At 41.9% G+C, this 16,707-nt stretch overlaps 1 protein-coding gene across 1 annotated transcript in view; it reads right to left on the reverse strand.

The window, feature by feature from the left end:
- LOC149246126 (hypersensitive-induced reaction 1 protein-like) overlaps positions 1-16,707 on the reverse strand; it is a 65,130-nt gene that overhangs the window by 19,662 nt on the left and 28,761 nt on the right. Inside the window, exon 2 of the mRNA XM_089439998.1 lies at positions 8,758-8,916. Coding sequence (XP_089296124.1) covers positions 8,758-8,916 — 159 coding nt within the window. The remainder of the gene's footprint in view (positions 1-8,757; positions 8,917-16,707) is intronic.

Consider the following 16,707-nt stretch of genomic DNA (forward strand, 5'->3'; position numbering starts at 1 on the left):
CTCCACTAGGGATAGAGCGTATTTTTCAACTGTTGTCTATCTTTAGACAGTGGTTCCAAAAGCTTGAGCAATGCCTTAAAATTAGTTCTAAAAATATCCTCAAAAACACCAAAAAGAAGTTCTAAAGCTGGCTCCTAAGAAGAAAGCTAAGCATACCAGGTCAAATCCTGACCCAAATCCTCCTCCTGTTTTCGAAAACCCCAATTTGATCCATAAAACTCATAAGAGCCAAAAAGAACCAGAGCAATCTCCTGAATCTAGCCCTGAGGCAGTTCAGCATAGTTTTATTCCCACCCCTTCTAAGCCTACCGTTCACCCTCATACAACTCATTCTTCCCCCTCTTCATCATCCACTTCACAAAACGTATTGTCAACACCTAACACACAAACTGCTATTGTTGTCCCTGTTGTTCCCGTTGTTCCAGTTGTCCTACTTCCCCCACCAAATATGGCTAATCGTTATGCACCCCTTCAGTTGCCTAACAATCCTGGGGCTATGCCTCAGGATTACCAAGGAAAAATAACTTATTTTGATGGAACCAGTAGATACACTGCCTTACAGCATACCAAGAAAATGCAAGACTACTTCGATAACTATGAGATAGATGATGATGATGTGAGGATGAAAATCTTTGTCCAAAGTCTGACAGGTGAAGTGAGAACATGGTTCTGGGGCCTAACCCCAAATTCAATAGCTGATTCGGGTGCCCTTTATCAGTCATTTTTAAACCGATGGGAAAAGAAAAAGGACCCCCTGCACATTCTATCTGAATATGACACCATAAGAAGAGGTCCACAAGAAACTGTCTTGGACTATTGCACAAGATTTAACACCATTTACAATGTCGTTCCTCAAAATCTTAGACCTCCACCTGATTTATCATTGATTAAGTTCCTTGATGGATTTGATGCTGATATGGCATATCAGCTAAGAGAAAGAGCCCCTGCAACTCTAGCAGACATGCAAAACATAGCTGTGAGTGTAGAGGCAAATCTAATTGCGAAAAGAAATCGGGCAAGAGCTGAACGGAGAACTACTTTCAAAGAAGAACCCTCGTCATTTGAGCAAAAGCTAGATGCAATCATCAAAGGAATGGATAGACTTGGGGACAGAGTGGAAACCATAGAAAGAAAGTCATCATGGGAAGGGCAAACAAGTAATATAAGAAACACAAACTTCAGAAAGAATCAAAATCCCAATGTTGGAAGGACTGATCCTGACCAACATGTAAGACCTCCTTTTCAAGAGAATTATGCTGAGGCTTCAACATATAGTGAACCTAGTGAGGATCCTCACATTAATCTAATGGGTTTGGATGGTGAAAATCAAGTCTTTTTGACACAAGAAGACCAAGACGTTTGCAATGAAAATCAATTCCAGACTAAGTCAGGAGAATCTTTCGACTTTAAAGAAGGATATGATGCAGCTGTGTATGAGGTGCACAAACAGTACAAACTGAGGAGTAGAACAATAGAGGTACCTACACCCCTCAAACCAAAGGATAATAAACAATCAAAAAAGATGAATGAAACTACTACCCCCCCCGAAACAGCTGACAACTTAAAATCACCAGCCACAGAGGTGACTGTGGAGGACATTTCAGAACAACATTCCTCTCAAATTCAGCCAAGTTTGCCCCATCAATCAAAGATAAAAGTAGATACTCCCATAGGAAACAAACAGGGCACCAGTATTATTCAAAATGGGCCCAATGATGAACACAGGACCCCTGATAATACAGCTGAAAAGGAAAAACCTGCAGCACTAAATGCCAAAATTCAAATAGAAAAATCTTTCAACTTGTAAACAGAAATCAGTAAGCTAAAAATATCAGTGCCTCTTTCAGAATTAGCCAAACATGACATTTATAGACAGTAGATCAATAGATCACTCCAAATATCAGACAATAAAGATGCTGTGAACATTCTAGATGACCAACCAGAGTTGTTGTTCGGACCTGAGGTTAATGGAAAAATAGAGAATGGAGGGATACCACCCTTTTATGTCAGCCTGAATATTCATGACAAGGTCCTACACAATGCAATGTTTGACTCTGGAGCCTCACACAACTTAATGCCCAAATCTGTAATGGAAAAACTTGACTTAGACATCACAAGACCCTACAAGGATCTATTTTCATTCGATTCAAGCCAAGTCAGATGTTTAGGCCTTATCAAAGACTTATGTGTCTCCCTAGTCCAATATCCAACCAAAACTATCTTAATGGATGTAGTGGTAGCTGACATACCTCCTATGTATGGCATGCTCTTGTCCAGATCCTGGGGGGCCAAACTTCAAGGATCTCTGCAATTGGACATGTCTTATGCAACTATTTCAGTCTTTGGTCAGCCAAAGAAATTGTACCGGGAAACTCTGATGAAATATGTGGTAAGCAGTCAAGATAATCCTCAAAACTTTCCAATCTATTCCATACACTCAGACATGGATTCATTCATTCTCTACAATGCAGACATATGTCACAAAGCTTATTCTGAACTTTTAATGACAGTAGAGACAAAGGAATCAGATGAACAATCTACTCGTAAAGACCAAGGGACCGTGGTGATGGCCAATAACAAGATAGAAGGAAATGATGTGGCTAATAACTTACAAGAAACAAATCTGCCCATAATTCAACTCACTGAAAATCTCAAACCAAATCTTGATCATGAAACTTTGTGGTATCTAGAATTTGATGGTTCTGTGAACAAGCTAGGAGCTGGAGCAGGAGTATGGATCCACAATATGCACAATGACCAAGTTGAAGTCCATGCATATAGACTAAACTTCCGATGCACAAACAACATGGCTGAGTATGAAGCTCTTTTGCTAGGATTGAAACTCCTAAAAAATCTAGGTGCAACCAAAGTCTCAATCTTAGGAGATTCAGACTTGGTCATACAACAAATGAAGGGAAATTTCACCACAAATGATCTGAGGTTGAGATCATACAAGGGGGCAGCTATTCAAATACTTGAAAAATTCTCACAATCACAACTGACTAAGATTTCCAGAGAACTCAACCTACATGCTCACAGCTTGGCAACTTTTTCCAGCACTTGTAAATTACCTTTCAAAAGCAATCATACATTCACAGCTGAAATTAAACACAGACCTTCAGTCCCGGATAACATCAATAATTGGCAAGTCTTTGGCAGTAACAAACAGATTAAAAACTTCCTCACTTTAAAGGAAGAATTTTCGGGCATCAACATTGACACTAGTACTAGAGATGATCAACCACAACTATGCACAGTTACACAAAACATGTCAGCTGAAACAACTAATCTAGTTATACATCCGACCACCTTTGACATTGAAACTATACGACAGTTGAAACAATCAGAAAACGTAGAGGAAATGGCTGAAGCAGAAGATGAGGTAATTGAGCTAAAGGATAATTTTATGCCCATAGGTTTAACCCCTTTGGAGGATCTGTTTGACTCAAATGATATCTCAAGAAAACCAAAAATCCAACCACTGAATGCTGAGATAGAGGATTGTAACATTGGGACACCTGGGCATCCCAAAATGGTCAAATTATCCAAAGCATTACCTCCTGAACAAAAGCTGAAATACATTGAGTTATTTAGAGAATTTCAAGATGTCTTTGCCTGGAGCTATGAGGACCTTAAGTCTTATGATACATCAGTTATCCAGCACACAATACCGTTAAAAGAAAATCAAAAGCCTTTTAAACAGAAACTCGGGAGAATTAATCTAGTCCTCCTCCCCCTCATTGAAAAAGAAGTCAAACGCATGTATGAAGCAAGGATCATTGCCCCAATCAGATTCTCAGACTGGATTTCAAATTTGGTGCCCACAAGAAAGAAAACTGGTGAGATTAGACTCTGTGTTGACCTTAGGAATCTGAACAAAGTATCTCTCAAGGACCATTATCCTTTACCAAAAATGGATCATATCTTGCAAAGGGTGGTGGGAGCCTCAAGGATCTCCTTACTAGATGGTTTCTCAGGATTCAATCAGATTTTAGTACACCTGTATGACCAAGACAAAACTGCCTTCACAACACCTTGGGGAACATTCAAATATGTTAAGATGCCTTTCGGACTTAAAAATGCAGGGGCTACATTCCAAAGAGCAATGGATATTGCCTTTGCCAAGGAACTCCACGATTTCCTAGTTGTCTACCTTGATGATCTCACCGCTTTTTCAAAATCAGATCAAGAACACTTAGAACACTTGAGGCAGATTTTCACAATTTGTAGAAAATATGGCATATCTTTGAACCCAAAGAAATCACTATTTGGATTGGAGGAAGGCAAACTCCTGGGGCATATAATCTCAAAACATGGTATTAGGATTGATCTTGACAGAATTCAAGCTATCCTACAAGTGCCACATCCAATAAACACCAAACAATTACAAAGCTTTCTAGGAAAGATCAACTTCTTGAGGAGATTCATTCCAAATCTGGCTGAACTCATTAGACTGCTAAACAATATGCTAAAAAAGGATTCCAAGGTCAAATGGACTATGGAAGCTAAACAAGCTTTTGAGGATATCAAAAGAGCATTGACAAACACACCAGTTCTAACAAGCCCTAGATTTGATCAAGATTTTATCATATTCTCTTTTGCTTCTGAGCATACAATTGCTGCTGTTTTACTACAAAAGGATGACCAAGGCTGTGAGAAACCCATTGCATTTTTCAGCAGAGCACTTAGGGATGCTCCCCTGAAATATCAGATCATGGAAAAACAAGCTTATGCATTGGTAAAAGCCATCAAGGATTTCAGAATCTACATTTTGTACTCTCATATAATTGCCTATGTTCCTAATGCAGTGGTCAAAGATATTCTAACCCAAGAGGGCCTTGAAGGCAAGAGAGGCAAATGGATTGCTAACATCCTAGAATATGACATTGAGATCAAACCGACCAAACTGATAAAAGGCCAGGGCCTAGCCAAATTAATGACTGAAACCAATTTCCAAGCCCTTGACATTAATGAACTGGACGACGAACAGGAGATGGCGACTCCACAGATCAAACAAGCCTTTATACAATCCCCATGGTATGCTGATATATGTTTTGTATTACTAAACCTGCAGGCTCCTCCAGGGTTGTCCAGAACTAAGAAAAGATTCTTGAAAATGAAAGCATCAAAGTTTTGTATTATTGACAATGTTTTGTTTTGGAGAAATCATGAGGGAATATTACTAAATTGCTTAACCTTAGAAGAAACTAACAATGTCCTCAAAGAATTTCATGCAGGTGACTGTGGAGGACATTTGTATTGGAAATCCACAGCTGATAAAATCCTAAGGGCTGGATTTTATTGGCCCTCCTTGTTTACTGATGTAAGGAAATTTGTAATGTCCTGCCATAGATGTCAAATTTTTGAGGGCAAGAGGAAGCTGCTACCTTTACCACTCAAACCAATTTCAACTGAGAGACCATTTCAGCAATGGGGTTTAGACTTCATTGGTAAAATTCACCCTTCATCCTCTGGCCAGCATAGGTGGATTCTCACTGCTACAGGCTATTTTACCAAATGGATAGAGGCCATCCCGTGCAGGAAAGCAAATGACTCCATTATTATACAATTTCTAGAAACCAATACCTTATCCAGGTTTGGCTGTCCAGACAAAATCATCACAGACAATGCTGCAGCTTTCAAATCCAAGAAAATGATCAATTTTTGTCACAAGTATCACATGACCCTAGGTCATTCCACTGCCTATTACCCTCAAGGTAATGGCCTAGCTGAATCTTCCAATAAAAGTCTCATCAACATCATTAAAAAAGTTTTGGAAGAAAACAAAAAGAACTGGCATAAGAAGCTGGTAAATGCACTGTGGGCAGATAGATTGACCACCAAGAGATCAATTGGCATGAGTCCATATGAACTGGTTTATGGGCTAGAAGAAAAGTTTCCTACATCTCTAGGAATTCCTATGATTAAGTTGCTGCAAGAAATACAAGCTGAGCCCAATGACATCCAAAGAAGGATTAATCAAACAATTCATTTACAACAAACAAGAGAAGAAGTCTATCAAAGAACTCAAGTTCTACAAGAAAAGATCAAATGAATATTTGACAAGAGAACCAAAGTTGAAGATCTCTTTATTGGAAATAAAGTGTTGAGATGGGATTCCAGAAGAGAGGACAAAGGTAAACATGGTAAGTTTGATTTTCTATGGAAGGGACCCTATGTCATTTATGCCACACAAGGAAATAATACTTATTTTTTGAGAAGTATGGATGGTTCAGACACTGAGGAAGGCCCAGTTAATGGGAGAATGCTCAAGCATTATTTTGACTCCTTTGATTAAACACCAAACGTGCATGTATTGTACATAGATATTTGTAGTTTCCAGTATTTTCAATTACAGCAGATAAATAAAACAGCAAGTGCATCACTTTTTTGAGAAGACCAAGATAATGTACTATAATATTATTAGGAGATATGGATCCTAGCATCTGAGCACCAATGTAAGCACAGGGCAGTTATCAAATCATGAAGAGAAAGCTTGAGAAACAAATGAAAAACAGATCTGAAAATTTCACAGTAAATCAGCTCAGTGGGTGATGCCTGCAAACATCCAAGATCCTAAGTATTGATCTCCAACAAACACGGAAATTCAGCCAGCAACAAGGAAGCAAACTCAGGCAATCTGACCTGCTGTTCTTGGCTTTTCACCTGGAAAATCCATCCCCAAGTGGAGCCACTGTTAGCCTCCTATACCAATAGGTTCTCATCTCTCATGATTGACAGTGGAAGTGCCAAAAATGTCGACCTTCCATGCTGCTGAGGTTCCATTTTTGTGAAAGAAACAGACAGTAAAAATGAAAAGAGGGTATGCCTTAAAAGAAAAATCAAAGGGCAAGAAGAGGAATTGGTCAATAAAAAATTAGAGAAATGAACCCCAAACAAAGACCATGAGAGTGGCTAGTCCAAATTGCCATTACTGTTTTGATGGGTGGTCCAACAGCTCAAGCTGGGCCACACCATGTTTTAAATTGCAAGTTGTAGACTAGAGAGGAAGTACCTGATCAAACAGTTCAAGCTTGACAGATGATTAGGTTGATAGAGAAAGAAAGGAGCCCAACTGCATAATCTGGGCCCTTGGAAGACATAAAGGTAGACTTAGATAGGAGGGCATCAAAAAGAAAAGAAAAATTATCAGGGTTTGCAAGACTAAGTACACCCATACAAAGTGAAGAAAAAATGTTAGGCATAATAGGCAGGGTAGGCAGTTGAAGGTTGCAGAAAGCAAAATCCAAGCACATCACTTGGAGCAAATCAAAGTGGCCATTAGCAGGAAAGACAAGAGCAGTGGCCTATGTGGCAAAGTGCCAAATCATCACTAACTTCCCTCATCCCCTTCAAAGTTTCTCACTAACTTCCCATGAGCACTGCAGGATCTGCCTGGTCAGTCCTCCTTATACTTTTCATTTGTACAAATTTTATGTCATAAATGACTTCCTTCTTTGAAAAGAAGCCACATTTCTTGTCTAAAATTCTTTTCATTTTGATCTACTTCCCAACTAAGCTTCATTCCTGAAAGGCTTAGTAACTACCACTTCCCATCCTCATTCCCCCAGTATTGACTACTAACTGTATTTACATTAAATCCCTTGTGTTCCCCTTCTCCCATAGTATTATAACACCATGGTGTATAAAACCCCAAGCAATGTATAAATATCCCCCCTTTAGCACTATAGCTTAATAAGTTTGTCTAAGGGAGACATTAGTCCATTAGGGACTATGGTAAACCCGGCTTTGGGATTACTCTAACCTCTGGTTAGAGTAATAACCTCCCCCTAATCCATCATTTCCCCTCTTTCCCTAAATAATTTCATCAAAAAACCCCTTTCCCTTTACTCAAACCTAACCATAACCCTTATCCCCCCAACAGACTAATATAAAACCCACAAACATCCCAATACCTAAAGTCCCGCGTCCCAAATATTAAAATGAATATTTTAATATGCGGGCGGGTCCCCCCCAACATGCACGACCGGTCGAAAACTCCCGCCAGCCATTCATCTTCTGCCGCCCCCGATCTAACGGTGGGCGATCGTTTCTAGATCTGAACCCGCTTCCCTTTAACGTCTGGGGAGAGGGCGGTATGAGTGTTCGTACTCCGGACACGTGGCGATCGGCGGGGTTGTTCGCAGCCCCCCTCGCCGATACCGCCTTTGCCCAAAGGTGGTGCGGGGAGACCGCTTACCACCTCCCCGTTACCACCTCCCTTGCTACGTCAACTACACGTCACCATGACGTTGCGCTACCTCTGCCCACCCCCGCACCTCGTGGCCCTCCACGTAGCCCTGCCACTATTCTCCGCCCGCCACCATGTCCGTCCACGCTGGCCTCCAGCTCAGCGTCCATGTCACCCTCCGTACCCTGGGCCCGCCATGACGTCATGTTGACGTCATCGACGGAAAGGCGCCAATGACCCTTTTGGTCCGAATTCGTCATTAAAAATCACGGTTTTAGCCGTTTTATGTCATTTTCGAGTGAAAAAGACAGAGTTGTTGTCGGCGTTTCACCGCCGGGTCACCTCCAACCTCCAAATTCGAATTTGCAAATGTCAGAACTCGTCAAATCAGCTACCTTGAGCCTTCACTGTTCAGCCCGCAGGCTTTCCAAGCTATTTATCCAGGTATTCATCGTAATTCTTTTGTTTTGCCCCAGGCATGCCATTTCTCTGCAAGTTCACCATTAAAGCACCTGTCAAATTCCAAATTAAAGACTGTCTTCTACTTGGAGTTGAAATAAAGTAACCTGCATTGCCTCGGCACCATAATTTGATATTAAAACGATCAGTTCATCGATCAAAATTGTAAATTTGCCCTCGAGCTGCCTGGCATTGTTCCCTTTTGCTAGGTGTATACCAGCTGCAAGTTCACCAAATTGAATCTTGCATGCCCTCTGCAATTCATCCTGATCAATTCACAATCCCTGTGAATTTAGCCAAGTAAGGTAGAGATAGTCCTGCATAGCCTGCTCATTTCTACTTTGAAGAGAATCTCTATCACTGTCTATATTCAGTCTGTCACTTGAGTTTTTGAAGAGCCTTGCAAACCATTTCACTCACCTTGTTCAAATTCAGACTACATAATGGCTGCTCCTGCACCCACAACCCTCAGTATTGCTCCTATAAATGCACCAAATAAAGACATGGAGTCCTTGCCTCTTGCTGACAGGGACTACCTTATCCAAGACTTTGTGGGTAACAGGGATTATTTGCAGACCTTCAGGCAATTAAGAGATGACTACCTGAATGGCCAGGATACATATGGGATATGGGAGTCAAATCTGCCACACTACTGTCTCCCATTTGTCAATGTTTTTCCTAAGATTATTCACCTATGTGCTGAAAATTATGATGTGAAGCACAGAGCTATTAAGTCTCCATCTGGGAGCATCCTCTTTCACATCAATGCTGAGTCCATTAACCAGATGCTTAACTTCAATCAGACTGAGCTGTTGTTCCCTTTCTCCATGAATTATCTGCTGGACACTGGTGCCAAGATGTCCAGTGAAGACATTCAGAAAATCACCAAGATATTTATGAGGCCTGAATGCCAGCCCACAGGGCCACCTCCCTACTTGGATGTTTATTTTACTGAGGTAGGCAGACTTTTGTTGGACATGATTGCTTATGTGCTGGGGTACAGAACCAGTGAGCATGTGGATGAAACAATGCTGGTATTTTTAGCTGCTTACAGCCCAGGCCAACCCCCTGCCCGCAAATATAATTTTGCCAAGTTCATAGCTAACAAGATTCATGATCAGTTGTGCAAAGTAGACAGATAGGGCGTCTTCAAGTATTCATCTTATATCTATCACCTTTTCATGTACTATCAGTCTGAGGCCTTTCCATGCTACATTAAAAAGTTGGATTCTAAAGGGGAAAGAAGATCTGTTATCTTCTGGACATCTGTCTTCCATCAAGTGCAAAGGTCACCATATTCATATTGTGAATTTATTGATCAGTTTGTTCTTCCAGACTCTTGTTTGTTAATGAACTCCCCTCCTCCCAGAATATCATTTGATATGCAGAAAGTCCTGCAGCTCTCCAAGAATTACAAAATAGGTGATTGGTACCTATATGAAGATCATACAGTCATCAGAATTTATGGCTATGAGCTCTGTCCATACAGGCTCCCAAAATATGTGCCCATGAGGATATTTTCCTTGGAGTATTATAGGCAGCTCATTCACTCTGATCTCACTCACTTTCACGGCTCCAAAAAGAAAGCCCATCTCAAGTTCAAACATCACCTAGGCCCATTCATAATGAATAAAAAAGAGGGATGGCAAGATGCTGAGCTAATCCTCAAAGATAAGTACTTGCTCTCAAAAAGTTTTCGTTGGGTCCCCTATGACTCTGAAGGCTTCATCACTGCTAGGAGAGTCAAGTATAGACTACTAGGTTATGAGCACTGCAAGTACCCACATATTGAAAAATATGCCAATAAGCAAGAATGGCTGCCAGATACATTAGTTGAAAAATTGACTGAAGAAGAGTTAATGCAAAAGAATGTCAAGGATTTGGAAAAGACTCTTGACTTGGATTGTGTGCAGCAGGTACCCTTCAAACGACCGCAGCCAGTAGGAGAAGGTACCTCGGCCTCAGCAGCTGCACCAACCACACAGATATCTTCCACAGCAGCACCAGGCACAGACAAAGGTAAAGGAATAATGGGTGCTGAAGAGCAAACAGTGAAAGAAAAACCTGCCCCCTCAATAGGGCAGCAACAAGAGCACACCCCTCCTCAACAAACTGAGCCACCAGTAGCACCAATTTTTCAGACACCAGCACATGAGGAGAGGGGTATGAAAAGAGATAGAGAAGAGTCCACTCCTGCTAGTGGATCCTCCCAACAACCACAGGCCAAGAGACAAAGGGTTGATTCTCCAGAGATAGAAGAAATCAGCGAAGAAGTCCTTGACAGTTCAATGAAAGATGGAGAAGGTAGCCAACATACAGGTACAAGCTCCTTTCAGCAGGAGCAGGGAGTACAGCTTGGTTTGGAGGTGTCCTCCTCCTCTCAGCAGAGCAAGAAGCCCAAAAGCACTAAGGCTTCTTTCAAGCAAATCAAGGCACAAAATGACTTGCTGAGGGTGGAAGTCTATAAACAATTTCTAAATGCAACACCAGCCCAGAAAGAAAGGCTAATGTCTGTATATGACATTCAAGAGGAGAAAATGATCCTCAGTCATTTCAAACCTACAGTGCCCCATCCAAAATCAGCTGCAGATTATGTGAAGACAAGGGTGGAAGTCATGGAAAAAGACATTCACCCCATGGACCAAATTGAACTCCACAAGCAAACTGGAGAGATGGTCTATGCCACCTTGGTGGACAGGGCATCCATGGCCCATGAGTTGAAAGAATCACTGAAAAATACCAACATTCAGTTGGATTTTGAGAGAATGTCCTCCCTGGCCAAGGACAACAGAATAAGATCGCTGGAGGACATCATCATTGACTTGGGACATGATCCTAAGGATCCAAAGGGCGTAAGGGCCCTCCTCAAGAAAAAAGAAGATGACCTCAATGCACTGAAAAAGAGGTTAAAACTACTGCCCACAGAGCACCCTCAAACAGCAGAGTTACAAAAGGAAAAGCAGGTCGATGAGCAACTGGACCTCATAATGCAGCTAAACCAAAAGGTCCTAGATTTGGACAAAGAGCTTGAAGGGGCATTACAAGATAAGCAGGGAGAGTCTACATCCGAAGCTCCTCCAACCACTTCAACCACTGCAACAACAACAGAGGCAACAGTGGCCCCTGTAACAACAACAACAACAACAGAAGCAGCAAAGAAAATAGCTCCAGACTCCAGTACAAGCATGGAATACTTGACCAAGGTTGTTAAAGAAATGGAGCTCCAGGCAAATGAGATAAAGCAGGCCAAGGAAAAGTTGGTAGAACTAGATGCCAAATATGATAAATCAAAAATAATTGTGGCAGAACAAGGCAGAGAAATAAAGGCCTTGAAAGAAAAAATAAAGACTTTGGAGAAGGAGCTCAAGCTAGAGACAGCTATAGCAGAAATCAAAAGAATTTTGTGGGCCCGCATTGACCAATCCATCACCAAGCAATGGAAATCAATTAAGACTGTGCATGAGCAGATGGATTTGATTGGCCAAGCACAGACAGAGATTCAAATTTCCAGAATAGTGCTGGGAAACAGGCCGGAGCTGGCCAACAGATTGATAGATTTTTTGAACAGACAGACAAAGGAAGAACTGGCAGCCATCAATATTGTCAACAGAACAGAGGCTGTCCTTACAGTTAAAAAGGTACTCACTCTCAGAAATTATGTACAAACTGTGGAGAGGAAGTGCTATGAAATCCAGGCTGAGGTGGATGAGTACAAGGCCAAAATGGGAGCACTGCAAGCCAAAGGACTGCCTAGCCTACTAAACAGCACGGGAAGACTGCTCCCCCGTGAGCAATATGAAAACAGAATGACCACCTTTGTGGAAAATCAAATTACTGCATCTGGCAGTACTTCTGAAGAGGCAGGGCCTCCAACAGGACAGAGTCTTCTGCAGAAACTTGAGAATATATTTTTTATTGAAAATGAAATCCACCACCTTTTTGAGACTCCTCCTAATTTTTACAGATATACTGAAGCAGATGAGACTTTGGTGAAGATCAGAAGACACCAAATGCCCAAGGAGGATTGGTGGCAAGCAATGCTTCAAATTTTGCCACATTAACTTCAGATGTTCCATCCCAGTCAGCTACAGCTCAGCAAAAGTCAAACATCATTAAAGGCAGCTGAAAAGTGACTCAGCAAAAAACAGCGGCAGCAAGCAAAGGATAAGATATACGCACTTTTTGACAGCGTATCCTCAAACCGACTCCAGCAGCCACAAAGTCAATATCTTCTGACCATTTTGACAGCTAAGGCACTGAAGAGTTACTACAACATTTACTCCCTCAGCTACTATGCTCCAGGAGTTGGCATGACATTAATGAAGCATTTACTCATCAGCAGGATATTTTCTTATGTAAATTATGTATATATACCTCCCCTAATAACGTATGAGGGGTTGGTGATTTTCACTCTGAGGCAAATGTATTGTATACTTTCAGATTACCTAATGCAAAGGGCTGGACCAGCTCAATGATTTCCTGAATGTTTGATGTCTTGCTGATACCATGCGTGCTGTTACAGAATTCTTGTGCTGTCTGATGGAATAATAAGTTTTTCTCAATCTCTGTTTTGTCTTCTTATGTTATTAAATCATGCTCATATTTCACTGATCTAGCAGTAGAGAAAAGGGATAGCGTAGGATATGTTTGGTTACACCTTGTGCTCAATCTTTTATTGTTGTAAATGTTTTCTTCATAATTAATTATGGACATGAATTCTTAATTGCTCATGTTTTCATTAATTCTATAAATAATAATGTTATCTAGAAATTCTTCACTGCTTCTAAATAATATTCTCACTTTTTCTCCATATCAGTTTATTGGAAGATTCTTAATTGCCTTTCATAAACTGGACATATCACATTCAACCACAATTTCAAAGCGTTGTTCCTCAGACACCTATCTAGCTCTGCAGCATCACTACTGTATTAACACAGTGTACCAAACAACTAAAAGGACCACTGACTCCATGCCCAATGGCCTAGAACACTCTAGTGAAAACATACATATCTTGACTGAAATCATCATCCAACCAATTCTAAAAACAAACCTTGAGCATCATAGCTAGCCTAAAATACTACACAAACAAAGCTAAAGCATAAAGAGAGAGCCCTCTCTGGTCATAGGTAGGCTAGAACCTGTGACCCAAAGATTGGTTAGTGGTTACCTTGGCCATATTCCCTTGGGAGTCAAAGGGAACAACCTGAGTGATAACACTCGGTGTATTGTAGCCACAAGATGGCCGAAGGTTTATCTATGGCGAGGTTTCAAGGGAGCTAGGGGGCTTCCTATATACCCAGAGGGTACATGGAAGACAGTCCGTGCGTGGTTCTGTCTAATGCGCTACTACTCGAAGGGGTACCCACAAGGGTTACAAGGGAGTCCAACAGACGTGACCACCTCTTGTATTTCCTGCGCGCATGCCTCCCCAAATCCGCAGGTTTATGTGCTTAACGACAGATCCCGTGGTCTAAAGACGTCGGAACACGTCTCTAGCCAAAAAAAAAATTGCTAAAATTTGAAGATCCCACCGAGCCCTAGAAAGTGCTCTGATACCACTTGTTATGCTCTTAACCTGCAAAGTAATACCCAAACATAGAATTTGCGAAGAAAAGATACCAAGAACACAAAATATGCGAAGAAAATATTCCCAGAGCACAGAATAGCAATGATTTTATTATTCAGAGAGAAATGTTCACGGGCCTTTTCGAGGGGGCAACCTCCAATAGAGCAGAGCTCGATTACAAAACAAGACTCGATGCTCCTCGCAGGGAGTCTCTGTCCTTTATATATGACTCATACATGCAATACCATGGGCCAATATCGTGGGTTTTATTAATACCATCTATCTAATACTACCGCCCATTTACCATCTATCTAATACTTCTGCCCATTTGCAACTAACTGTGGTCCCGTCATTAATTGCGGGTTAACCACTTACAAATATTAATATGGGATTTATTGACTCTTGACTATGACGTCATCCCAAGACATAAATAAGGGGGTTAGGGTGGGACCCTAACATATTGTTGTAGCTCTGATACCAATTGGGGTCCCACCCTAACCCCCTTATTTATGTCTTGGGATCACGTCATAGTCAAGAGTCAATAAAGCCCATATTAATATTTGTAAGTGGTTAACCCGCAATTAATGACGGGACCACAGTTAGTTGCAAATGGGCGGAAGTATTAGATAGATGGTATTAATAAAACCCACGATATTGGCCCGTGGTATTGCATGTATGAGTCATATATAAAGGATAGAGACTCCCTGCGAGGAGCATCGTGTCTTATTTTGTAATCGAGCTCTGCTCTATTGGAGGTTGCCCCCTCGAAGAGGCCTGTGAACATTTCTCTCTGAATAATAAAATCATTGCTATTCTGTGCTCTGGGTATATTTTCTTCGCATATTTTGTGTTCTCGGTATCTTTTCTTCGCAAATTCTATGTTTGGGTATTACTTTGCAGGTTAAGAGCATAACAAGTGGGATCTCCAAATTTTAGCAAAATTTTTTTTGGCTAGAGATGTGTTCCGGCGTCTTTAAACCACGGGATCTGTCGTTAAGCGCATAAACCTACGGATTTGGGGAGGCATGCACGTAGGAAATACAAGAGGTGGTCACATCTGTTGGACTCCCTTGTAACCCCTGTGGGTACCCCTTCGAGTAGTAGCGCATTAGACAGAACCGCGCACGGACTGTCTTCCACGTACCCTCTCGGTATATAGGAAGCCCCCTAGCTCCGTTGAAACCTCGCCATAGATAAACCTTCGGCCGTCTTGTGGCTACAGTACACCGAGAACAACACTCAGAGAGATTACTCGCCCGTACGATAGGGTAGTCGGGTTGTACGGCTAAGGGTACGGTCGATCCTCCTTAGTTAGAGCCCTAAAACATTGGGCCGAGTACTACTGTCAGACCCTTATGTATATTGCGATCTGTAGCACCTGACACTCCTCAAGACCATAGTTCCCTTTCTATCGGGGGATCACACATCACCTATTCCAGATCAGCAAGGGCAGCAGTAGCAAACATCAGTCCCGCAGCTCCATCAGATTAGCAGCAGCAGTTGTTCCACCATTCAGATCTCTCAGATCCACCAGATCGAAGTAGTTGTGAAGGGTTCTTGTCCCTCGATATAATTTTCGCAGGACTTTTGGCGGCATTGACATTCTGAGGATTTGGCGACTGCAGTATTGATCAGGAAGGAGTAAAACTCCGTTAGGAGTCTTCCGGGGCGCTTATTGGTGACCTAGCCCATCAGAATCAGGACGACGAGCTGAGCAATGTGGTACCATTCAATTTCTTAGTAAAAATTTTTTAGGCGGTCCCAATTTTTGTCCTCAGGTTGGTGTATGGTAGAAACTCGCGCCCAAGCGATGGCCAATGAAAGGATCGACAAAATTGAAGAGCATGTGCACTCCCTCCAATCGGTGGTGAAGCTTATCAAACTTGAGCTTAAAGGAATAAGTAACCAGATACATGATGCACTCCCAAAGGGCAAGGATCCAGCCCACGAGGAGGCATATAATGGCCATGAATACCATGAGGGTGAGTCTAGCCACTCTCATCATGTCTGGCACACCCATCCACCACCTAGTCAGCGACCTCCCAAGTTAGATATGCATAAATTTGACGGTTCTCACGCGTCTGCATGGCTAGCACAAATGGAGCAGTATTTCCAATTGAATCATATCATAGATGAGGGGACTAAGCTTATGGTGGGCACCATGTACTTGGACAATGAACGATGGCAATGGAAGGAATGGCATCAGCGTTGTAATGGACAGTTTCGGGATTGTGCCCAATTTGCCAAAACTCTTCGCAGTCGCCTTGAACAGGAAGACTCTTTCTTGGGGCGTCTCACTAAGCTCCGACAGACGGGTACAGTGGAGGAATATATTACTGCTTTTGAAGCCTTAGCCTTCCACACTAGGGGTCTCACAGATGAGTTCTACATGGAATGCTTTATCAGCGGTCTTAAAGAAGCCATCAAAGCTCAGGTTCTACTCCACCACCCTCCTACATGGATAGAGGCTTGCCAGGTAGCCCGTAAGGTG

The sequence above is a fragment of the Pinus tabuliformis genome, chromosome 7 (genome assembly GCF_031772625.1).
Source record: "Pinus tabuliformis cultivar Carrire ecotype Pingquan chromosome 7, CPIR1, whole genome shotgun sequence".
Classification (NCBI taxonomy): Eukaryota; Viridiplantae; Streptophyta; class Pinopsida; order Pinales; family Pinaceae; genus Pinus; species Pinus tabuliformis.